Source organism: Cavia porcellus, unplaced genomic scaffold (genome assembly GCF_034190915.1).
Source record: "Cavia porcellus strain 051 isolate PalLab524CR breed Dunkin Hartley unplaced genomic scaffold, mCavPor4.1 scaffold_7, whole genome shotgun sequence".
NCBI lineage: Eukaryota > Metazoa > Chordata > Mammalia > Rodentia > Caviidae > Cavia > Cavia porcellus.
The window spans coordinates 32,847,879-32,860,142 of NW_026947490.1; the positions used below are offsets into that span (position 1 = coordinate 32,847,879).

The window sequence follows — 12,264 nt, forward strand, 5'->3', positions numbered from 1 at the left end:
GACAGAAAATGATATCACTGAGTTTTATTGGATCATTGAACAGAACTGTTTGCAGTATCATTGTTGGAATGTCCACTTTACAAGCTTTAATTTTGTGACTTGAACAATTATTTCTAAGATGACAATATGTAATCCATTAACTAGTGATTTCCTACTGGTTAATTTTTTTCTGTAAATCTGTATAACTTGTACCCTTTCTCTGCTTTTTTTTCCTCCTTAAATAAAATTTTAAGAAAAAGAGAATGAAAGTTGAACTTAAACTTCCACAAGCTTCTAGGACAAGAGTTACTGTCATTTCATTTGAAAGATGAGGAACATTTATGATAGTGTAAATTTGAATATTTCCTTATATGACATGGAAATAAACTGAATGAAACAAAAAGATGATATGAGATTACATAATTTATTCATAGAAAAGTCAACTTTAGAATTTGGATCAGGTTAATTCAGATAAGGAAATAATGATTGGCAGGCAATGTGAATAAGCTGTAAGATATTTTGTGAAAAAACTGAATTGACTTTCTTGTTTTAAAAACTTTAAATCACTAGCCATATCACAAATTGTTTCTGAACGAGATGATCATCTAGAATTTAAATATATATCATAAAATCATGGAGAAATACATAGAAAAACATCTCTGTTTCCTTGAAATCAGAAAATGTTCTTGAAATGGAACAAGATGCATTCAAAATACAAAGTGAAGTGTTAAGAAATACTAATTAATAATGTTTACTGATTAAAAGACAGAGAAGGAAAAAAGACAAAGGCAACTAATGAAGCAGGAAAGAATTTTTTCTGCTATATTAAAAAACCTCCTTAAGTAATAATTACTCCCACAGTAATCATTCTAGTAAGAAAAAATGAGACATAACCATGGCTTGATTGGGAAAATAAAAGTCCTCCTAGAACACAGTAGATACATGTGATAGATACATGTAAATATGAACTCAACTTCCTTATTAATCAGATAAATGAAACCATTTAACCATGTACAGCAACAACAAGAATAAGTAAAAATACATTCTTGAGAGGGATGTACATATACTAAAATCTTGTAATTTACTAGAAAGTGTAAAACTTTTACAAATATTTTATAAAATTATTTGATGTATCACCTGAAGTTGAAGAGATACAAAGACTAATGGAGAGAACACATCACTATTTACACACGCAAGGCAAATTGAACATGGGTCATTAACACATTTTTAAAATTTTGTAACCCACATGACCAGTACAAAAACTTGAGTGCATCAACAGGAGAATGACCATCTGTCTGGTGTACTAACAGTGCAATACACCCCTAAAACTGTTTTAGTAAATGAATAGCAGAAACAAGAGAAAAACATAATTCAGTGCTATATAGGATCTGAAACAATATGCACAAAAACAGACAAATTTAAAATAACATACAGAAATAGAAAGTCACATAAAATCTGCCTAGTGGCTCATAGCTGAGTAAAGTACACAAGAGGAAGAAATTCTGTCTGTTCTCTGAGGTCAGCAAAGCAATCCCCACTTAGGAGTGGGACTGGGAAGGGGCATGAGGAGACACCAGTGAGCTGAAAATGACCAGGGTTTGTTAGACTTCATGTAAATAATATGTATATTTTTGTTTTGCTTTCATGGCTGTCTTAGTTGCTTTTTCCTTCCTGAATCAAGATGCTTGATTCTCAATGCTAAAGGAGGAAAGCTTTATTAACTAAACATCTGCAGTAGTTTGAGGTCATTGTCTCTTGGGTCCAAGGCAGATGGTGATGGCAGAGTCACTGCAGAGAATAAAGTGTTCATGGTGGGCGGGAGGCATAAGGGCAGCAACACGGGAAGAATGCAGCAGAAAGCAATGCAGTGACTCTCTTTCTGTCCCTTCTAGTCTACTCACGCTACACACACATAGGGCAGGTAACATTCACACACAGGATGCAGCTTCGCATTACCCACATACAGAACTATGCCAAATAGTGGACTAAGGTAGTAATAACACACCCTTGAGGCCAGCATCACAGACTTAATCCCAGTATCACACACTCTAGATCCAGTCAGATCTGAAAAAACCCATATTTATGACCACATGAGGACTTAGTGGACATTTATATCCAAGCCCTAACAATGATGATATCTAGTAAAGTTCTGTGCATGTGTCTTTAAATAGTTTGCTTGTTGTTTGTTGAGATGAGGTCCACCTACATTACTCAGACTGGCCTTGAAATTTACACACTACTGCGTCAACATCCTGAGTAAATGGTATTCTATCCACATGTCACAAACACTGCCTCACACTTTAAAAAGTATATTCAATCCAGGACAATTTTTTTGGCATTGTGGATCAAACCCAAGATGTGTATTCTGCTACCAAGTCATCTCCAGCTGAGTCACGAGCATTATCCCCTTGTTAGAATTCTTTACATGGAAAGAAGATAAATAGATTTATGTAATGGAATTCACAGGTTACAAGTGTTATATTTCTTCCTATGAAAATACTGTTAAAAACGAGCTGTGAGTTCTGTGTGAGGAACTATTAGACAGGGAATGTGCAACTCTCCAGAAAAACAAAATGAAGAATCATGTGAAAATTGCTATAAAAGATGTTAACCTATATAAAAAACATAAAGCAGGTATTATGAAGTACAATTAATATTTTGGTGACTCTAGTTTTAAAATATCTAACAATATTTTGAGAAAAATGACCAATTTTTCTTATTCAATACCCATATTTGAATATATTCAGTGAAATATCCAAAGATGAATCAAAACATTAACTGATACACTTTTGTGTAATGCAGCTTTTCTGATTGTGCATATAGTTTTGTGGAGTTAAGTGAATACAAAACTAATTATTGTACATGTACATACAATACACATCCTTCTGACAAAAATTAGAGGTGTTCTTCCCCTGACCCAGGCAGTGTACATCTGTACACAGGAGACACCACACTTGAGGGCCAAAAAGGATGAGGAACCTGCAGACTTCCTCCTGAGACACCAATGATTACCTGAATTAGCTGACTAAAGTGACTCAAAAGACATACAGGATGAATTTTAAAGTGGAAAAGGACTTCAAAGTGTGCAGGTAAAGAGGGATTTGGTGGCTTTGGACTAAGGGGAGGATTTGTGGCTCAGATTGCTCCCATGGATGCATAATCTGCTCTTGAATCAGTAAAAAATAAAATCCCTGTTGCAGGCCATGAGCACCACATAGAACACTGAAGAGTGACAACAGTCACCCTAACAGGGATTCCCCAGCCTTTCTATGGTGAACAGTTGATCAGGACCCATAGTCTTCATGAAGTTTTGGTTCTTTTCTTAGCCAGTCACATGCAGAGAAACAATGACAATGTGATGTTTTGCAGCTATGAAAAACTGCAGAGACTTTTCTCTTTTCTCTTTTCTTTTCCCCCTCTTTTCTTTTCTTTTCCTTTCTTTCTTTCTTTGTTTGTTTCTTCCTTTCTGTCTTTTCTTTCTTCCTTTCTTTTTGTAGCATGTATCAAACTCATGACATTGAGCTTTCCAAGAAGGCACTTATTCGGCTGAGCTAAATTCCAAGCCACCAATTTTCTCTAAAATAAAGTAGGACTGCAGCCATGTGACCCGCATTCCAAGCTCTTCGTGTATATACACATAAAGTAATGAAAATTTGGGTCTCAAAGAGATACACTTATTCTAATTTCATCAACAACATAATACACAGTAAGGAATACAAAAAAAGACATCTTTGGGTTCTATCTAGGAGAGATTAGAAGGAAAATGTGTTGGACATGTAGACCTGAGTAATAACCAGCCTTAAATGTCAAGCAAATGCTGTTACAGACAAAGGCATAATATAGTTCAAAATGAGTAGGTTGAGCAAAATAGAGCAGGAAATTTTTTTAAATATTGTTTGACTTCCTATATATGCAGATTACATAGTGATCAAACCTACAGGTGTGGAGAGAATACTGGTTTTTAGGAGATGAAAGGTCACAAAAACAGGAGTCACGGACTGAAGATGAGAAGGATACCCTATATACTTCCTGTAGGATATTGTGTGACATATGATCAGAACCATCACATTGTGTAAGGTAAAGTTTGACATGATGCTAGATCCTACATGACATTGCCACAAGAGGAAGAAAAAAAGGTGAAGCCAAGAAAAAAAAGATGAACACATTTCAAGAAAGTGCTACTGGAGTTGATTTGGAATTTTCAGCATAGCTTTTGCTGTTTTAGAAGCTCTTTGTTACCAACAATGTGAGGATTACACACTTAGATGAGATCTTCATATAGAAGGTGGAGGGAGCAGACATAGAAGCAGTAAGGATAGTCCATGTCTGAATGTGGCAATAATCTTTTATAACACACTTCAAAAAAATTTCAGGTTTTCATAGATTGGAACTGTGAAAACTAAATAGACACACACTGCAGGAGACATTTGTTATTAAAGTAGAAATTTATTGCATATCTCTTCTGTCTATAAGTCTAAATTGTGCTCCAGTTGCCAAATTACAGAGATTGCAAATAGTTTCCTATTTTAATGGCACTTAACTTCAAGATGGTGCCCTATGTACTTATTTCCAAGTATATTCAGTGATGCAAATCATGATGTATACAAATTTGAATGTTAATCATGTAACAGTCTAGTAGCTTAAAAGTTAACAACTCTGTTTCTGAGCCCTTGAATTTCTCTCATATCAACACTTGATATCAAAACATTAGATATTCCAAAATCTATCACTTTTTTATGTCTCCAAATTGTGGACCAAAAATTTACATAAAATCCACATTTTGTTATTAAACAACTGTCAATAAATATCCAAGCAAATGATGCATTTTTTAAAATTCATCTCACTAAAATAATGACATTATATTATAAAATCAAGCTGAAATACAAGATCTCACATTCAAGAATAAATGGTAGGATTATAAAATTGAAATGAGGTAAGAGCAAAAGAATTTAAGATTTAAAAGTTACTTAAATATATAAAATGATGTATATGTGTCTGTGTTCGTATCTATATAAACATGTACTACACTTGAAAAAGGAAATTAAAATTTATAGTTAATTGAGACTGGCAACAAAATTTATTCCATTCAGAAAACCATGGATGGATAAAAAGGAGAAACAGGGCAGAAAGAAAGGTATTGAATATTGAGGTCAAAAACTTTCAATTACACAATTAAATTATATTAATGGTAACTATTAAAAGGTTTTTCTATTAGAACATTGCTGTCATGTATGAAAACATCTCTAGCTTTCATATTTACTCTTACCTCTAAAGTAATCCTGTCTCATAATTGTGCTTTGGGTATTATGATGGATGAGTGCATGAAGTACTGAAGACATGGAAAGCAGACTGATTCCCATGTCAGATGATGTCATATATGTGCTCACTTCTTCCTCGTGGACTCACAAACAAACTGTTCACGAGTCATGAGAATGAATGGACTAACAGTAGGGAAACCAGCATTGGTTAAGGCAGAAGTTTTAACCAGCCACCAAGCAGCTTTGATATAAAGAGAAAACCAAACGTACATGAGGGAAGACAGGGCATAGAAAGATACAAAAGTACAGACCAGGATGAGGATGCTTTGAGAGGCTCTGGTCTCAGGGGAAGCTCTTGATGAGATGCTAGAATGATGAATATGCTGTGTTCGCTTCTTGTGCCTGTACAGAATGAAAATCATGGAGCTGCTGCTCCAGATCATAAGTTTCAAACACAAAATGTCATGGGATAAAGTCAGTGCCACAAAGGTAGTCGTTTTTTCTTTGCTAGATATCATAACAGAACAATACTGAAAATCTATGATGTTCATAATGTTTGTATTGTTCCTTTTGTCACTCACAATAATAGGAACTCTGATGTTTAGCAGCATGTGCAGGACCCAGAACATGATGACACTTCGCCCAATGTGCTTTGCAGCTTTCAATTTCAGCTCTGCCCACCCACAACTCCTCGGGCTAATGGTGATGGCTTGGAAGACACTCAGCATGCAGGTGGTGCTGACAGATACACCCTTTGCTGTTACCTGAAGATAGAAAACTAGTTTGCATCCAACGTTATTTAGGAAGTCTTGCTTCCCAAATGCTGCCATGATCTGTGGGATTCCTCTGGAGAGAAGGAACAGGGTGTTAGCCACAGTCAGATGCCTGACAATCACATCTATGGATCTTGACCTGTGTCCACTGCAGTAAAGGAAGACAGAATGACATAGAAGTGAGAGATTCCCCAGGCTTCCAATCACAACTGGGAAAAGGAAGAGGATTACTAATTTCAGATCCATGTATGTCAATCCACAGCTGTGCAGGATTCATAGCAAAATTCCAAATTACAGAATTCTGCAGAGAAACATACATTGTGCAGAGAAAATTTCATATAAATATATTCAAAATGTTTCACATTTATATTTCTTAAAATTTTATATCCCCTCTATATGTTGTGTATTGAAAATGTTTTTAAACCTTAAATGCTCCTATTAATTATATATCATTTTAAATACATGGATCTCTGATGCTGGCATTAGCAAATTCAGTGTATGTAGGACATAATGATTTAGACCTAGTAATACCTACCATTAAGGAATAACACGTTTTCAGGGGGTAGGTATGTGACTCATCTAAATGGCAAAAGGTATTTGGACCTATGACTCAGGCTTCAGTGACATTGTGCTTATTTCTATGCTGCATTTTCAAAGAGTCAGAATGCTGGTGATTTTAGATTCTCCATATAAAATTTATTATATTTGAGATATTTCTGTAGAAATATTTGACAGTGATAATCTCCATTTGGTGTGCAAGTTTTACTTATACCACAAAATCACTTTTAACAGAACATGCACTTTTCTTAAAATTAATGTTAGACTAAATAACCTCCTATAACCTATGTGGGTTCAAAAAACATCTTCAATGTTTTGATAGCAACAAGAGATTTTTGGTTCACTTAAAGTAGAAATCACATATTATTTTGATTTTATTCTTAAGTAATACTGTAGATGTCAAATTTCAGTCCTAGAAACTGAATTAACCATCACTAGATAGTTTGTTATTTTTTCTGAATTGAGAAAGACAAAACAGTAAAATGTCTTTAGAGAACAATGCTAAAGTACATTATGAGTGACAAATGGAAATTTGAGTCTTCAGACCACACACATCATAATGCCTCATGATTACATGGAGTCACAGAATGACACTGAAGTTTTTAAACCTGACAAATATGACAAAACATGTTTTACATATTTAATTTCTCTCCAGTTTAAATCACCAAAGAATTACGTTAACTTTTTCATGAAGATCACCTCAAAAGAAGAAAGGAAAAAATTGTTCAATACAGTCAACACTAACAATGTTTTCAGAGATTCAGAAGCCATCTCCAATTATTACCTCAACCAAATGAGAGAAAAAGCACTATGAAACCAAGAAAATTGTCATTTGAGCACATCACTTATACAGAGTCTCTCCAGCACACCCATTACGACAAACAAAACCTTTTACTGAAACAAGATGGCAAATGATACAAGTTTCTCTATGATTTCTACATAGCACTCTGAACAGCTGATGGATTTGAAGATTGAAATCTTATCAATCTGTGATACTAGGTAACATTTCTCTTGGAATATTTGCCACAACCATTTTTCCTGCTAGATATTTAAAAGCATGTGGGGAGAAGTTAGAAGCTGGGGAAGGGTCTCATAACTTCAGTCTCTGTCCAGATCTCAGCTTGTGCCTTGTGAATCATCCTCCTGCCCTGTGTGACTCTGTCACCCCAGATGCACTGCTTTTTCATACATGACCCCTCACAAAAACACAGACATTGGGTAGCTCTTTACCTCACAGCCTCTATGTCACAGACTAGCAAAAAAAAATAAAGAAAATACGCAAACAGCACATACCTGCTTTTGCAGCAGCCAGATGAGGTGAAACCTCCTGCTTGTGTACAAGAGAAGATGTCAGGATCCATAATATGGGTCCTGGTTATGTGATCACAACTCCTCCTGAAATGCAATTACCACTGCACCTGTACTTAGCATGACAGTGCATGTTCAGGCAGGAGAACTGAATGTAAGGAACAAGTAAAGAAACAACTAAGTTTTCCACATCCCAATTCTCAGACACAATTAGAAGTTTCTGTGGGAATCTCCACACAGAAAGAAGTTGAATGCTCTGGAGAGCCCTTCCCCAGAAGCCACAGTGCAGTGGTCTCATGGAGGAGAAGAGAAAACTTCAGTGTCTGAAAGATGAATAAACTTTAGTGATGCCTGTGTGCTTTCCCCAGCTCATATTGATACATAAATATATATAAATATGTGAGTACTTTCATAGCATATTGCTTTAAAATACATACAGATGGAATTATATAATTACAAAGAATTTCATCAGGAATTTCCTTCCCTCCTGACTCATCATTCTATCACATTCTCCTGAATAAATTAAAGCCAGGAGTACTTCACAGACTCAAGCCTTCTGAGTGTACAACTACAGGAAATAAAGTCAGTGTGGAAATATGATAAACACACATCCATGATTCTTGTCACATTTTTCACAATGTCTAGGATAAAAAACGAAATTGGGTGGCTGTTGCTGGATGAAAAGAAAAGGAAAACATGAAATGAATATACATAGCAGAATGAGTCCATTTTATTATTAAGAACAGCAATAGAGATAGAACCAAAGTTAAGAGGAATGTGGGGATGCCCAGCACTGAAATAAATATTGATGCTCCCATGTATGCTGCCCTTCCAAGGGTGTGATAAAGCTTTATGTAATTTCCTACTGTAGGCTGAGCTCTTATTTACCCATTCCTCCATAAATGAGCTCAATCCAAATTACTGAATGAATGTAAGAATTCTGAAACTTATTAAGCACATACATTCAGCTATGCATGCAGTATCTGTGTAAATTGCCACATGAAACACTAGGAGCATATCTTTCCCACTGTGATTCAGGCATGGTCTAAAACACAATCTTTAGTGAAATGCCATAAAATTTGTCTTTTAATTAGGTGCCCACAAAAGCATTTAAATCTCCTGACATCACTGTTAGTTTGTTTATTATCAGTATTGATTATTCTGCAGACCATGATAAGATCAGAAGAAAACAACATGACACAGATTTCAAAGTAAGAAAAGAGATATACACTTGCTACCAAAATGTATTTTGTTTTCTTCTAAATAGTTGTCTGTATCTTCACACACAATCAATTTATCCAAAAGTGAATAGCATAAAACTGATCAAAACAAAATAATGAAACCATTGTAGACCTCCAAATCCAGACAATAGAAAAATCAACAATGCCTACCATAAAGTCTCTTGTTCTCTTCAAAAGAGCTGGCCATACCTTCATGTATGTTGAGGTTAGAAAGAATGGCCAGGATAAAAAAAAAAAACACCAACAACAAATTCTGGAGAGGTCGTGGAGAAAAAGGAATGCTTCTACACTTTGGATGGGAGTGTCAACTAGTGCAACCACTGTGGAGGTCAGTCTGGATGTTCATCAAAATGCTGGGATTCATAGTTCCATTTGACCCAACTATTCCACTTCTGGGAATATTCCCAGAAGCATCGAAAACCTCATACCACAGTGATGTATGGGCAAACATGTTTATAGCAGCACAAGTTGTAAAAGCAGATCTTGGAAATAAACAGAATGCCCATCAGCTGAGGAATGGATAAAAAAAAGATGCTATACTTTTATATAATGGAGTACTAATCTCCTAAAAAATGAACACATTGAGATTTTTATAGGTAATTGGATGCTACTTGAGACCATACTCATAAGGGAAATAAATCAAACTCATATGTGTAAATACCATATTGTCTCCCAAGTGTAAGAAATGGTAATCATACATAAGACATAAGTACCTCTAAATACTGTCAAAGAGTAAGAATCCACTCAAAGGGGAAAATAATATTTCAGGGAAAACAAAGGGGAAAAGAAGGAATAGAAAAATATCTAAATTTGTGTAAACACATTTAAGATAGCTAAAATGATTTAATACAAATTCTAATCGTTCTTGGAACAAAATAGTTAACATTAATAAGATTGGATCAGTTTTGCATGTTTGTGTCTGGTGATATGAGGAGATCTTTTTTAGGTCACTGTGTAAAGTAACAATTCTTCCTCATTGTCATTCTTCGCCTTTACCCTAATGGACTCTGACACTTGCCAATCCCTACTGTTAACCTGGGATGGCTCATTCTTCGCTATTTTGGTCAGGCCCTTGCCCGTGATTTGCTCTCCTTTCACCTGTCTGATTCCCACCTCATACAGAATATGGATGATCTCCTGCTCTGTGACACCTCTTATGAATCCACTAGAAGGAATACTCTTCTACTCCTTCAACATTTTGCCATGAATCACTGCCATGGCTCTACATTCAAGGTTAAATTCTCCTCCCCATCTGTCACCTGTCTGGGTTTTATTCTATACAAACACATTCCAGATCTTGTGTATTTAATTTCTCAAATTTCCATCCTCTGCACAGCACAACAATTTCTCTCCTCTCTCAGTGTTGTTCTCTCCAACTCTGGGTTCCTGGCTTTGCCCTCTGTCTTAGCTACTTTTCTCTCATTGCTGACGCAAAATACTCAATGTCGAAAATGAAGGATGGAATGATTCACGTAGTTCTCAGTATTTGAAATTTCAGTCCGTAATCAGCTGGCTGCAAGGCAGGGTGGTAGGGCACAGGGGCAATACTTAAGAAGGCAGGAGACAGAAAATGCAGGAAGAGCACAAATTGGGTGGGAGACCAAACCTTTTTTCCTCCCTCATCCTGTAAGCATGTTACCATCTGTAGCACTCACATGTTCTGCATTTCATCCATCTTCTTTCACAAGATCAGGATGTTTAGGGGCTGGGGATTTAGCTCAGTGGCATAAGCGCCTGCCTTGCAAGCAGGCAGTCGTGAGTTCGATCCCTGGTACCGATAAAAACGAAAAAAAAAGACAAACAAAAAAAAAGATCAGGATGTTTACAAAATGAGGAGCCTGGCCCCTGCTGAGATGCTACATTTAAAGTTCTAAACATCCCAGATTGACACAATGTATCAAACATCACACGTTTCTTAGAAAACTCATATATTGATACAAAATGGGACTTGATACAAACTTTATATTGTAAGAAATTTCTTCACTCTTCTTTCCAACTTTTCGAAAATCTCTAAAAACGTTTCTATGTCTGATTTACTGCACTCTCTGCAGCATTTCTATGTACCACACAGCCAAGTCTATGCCCAGTTACTCTCCTACCTGCATGACTCGATCCCACTGTCTTAAGTTTGCCAGTCTTCCTATGAGTGGTTGTAGCAGTGGTTACTGTTATGCTCATGATATACTCCTCCCATAACCTGCGGGTCTCATATCCTCATCACATCTCTCTCATCTTCTATCCCCTCCTGGAATCTTAGTTCTTTGCACTTTTCATAGAAATTATTACATCAATGGCAGTTTTGGGTCCTGACTTTGATTCTGCCTCTTCTCTCACACCCATTCTGCCTCCTTCTGAGATGCCAGATTCACTTGTCTGTCTTTCTCCTATGCACATAACAATATTGCCCTTTCCTCATATCTCAACTTTCCCCTTGTCTACACATGATCACACTTTGTATGCTAATGTGAGTTCCTGGAATACTTCCCACACCCATAATATGCCCACATGGTTTTTGTTGGAGCAGTACTCTTCTGCTAGGAAGACAGAGGTCACATTTATCAGACCTTCAGGGGTTTAAGCCTCTTTGTTTTTGGAGAATTACTGTGCCAGAGTGTTAACTTGGGATTTGTAATTGGTTATCTCTTTAAGATTTTGACATAGGTCTTGACACAGGAGTTGGAGTAAGACAAGCCAGTTATTCCTATTTCCCTTGCAGCAGTGATTCCCAGGCCTGCAAAGAGAGGGATTAACTGAATCACTATGCACTGTCAGAACAGGGTTTATTATGACGGGCAGGCTCTGGTTTCCTGGGATTACCTCTAGATTTGGCAAAGAAGTCCTAGTGTACAGGTACTGGTTGAGTTGATAAGAAGGCACAGTTTCAGGTTCCACAGAAGTTGGTTGGGTTGGGTTCTTTGAATAGGAATGCTAAAAAGATATTTAAGTTTTCTGTTTTGTCTCAGAGGTTTAATGTGCCCCAACAGACAGCTTCCATTAGACTGTGAAAAGACCCTCCGGTTTGAGGAATTTGAGGAGTTGCTAAGCTAGGCTTTTCTAGTGGAAGAAAAACCTCGTGGTGACTATTATCAGCCCCGCTCAGGAATGATTGAAAGTGTGCACAAGGAAACACTGAGTGATGGTAGGAGT

The 12,264-nt window shown here is 36.5% G+C and overlaps 1 protein-coding gene across 1 annotated transcript; it reads right to left on the reverse strand.

Annotated features, from left to right (window-relative positions):
- Positions 1–5,362: 5,362 nt before the first annotated feature.
- Positions 5,363–6,256, reverse strand: Cavporv1r620 (vomeronasal 1 receptor cavPorV1R620). The gene has a single exon (NM_001167404.1). It carries the CDS (start codon positions 6,254–6,256, stop codon positions 5,363–5,365), a length of 894 nt encoding a protein of 297 aa, NP_001160876.1.
- Between the last annotated feature and the right edge of the window lie 6,008 nt (positions 6,257–12,264).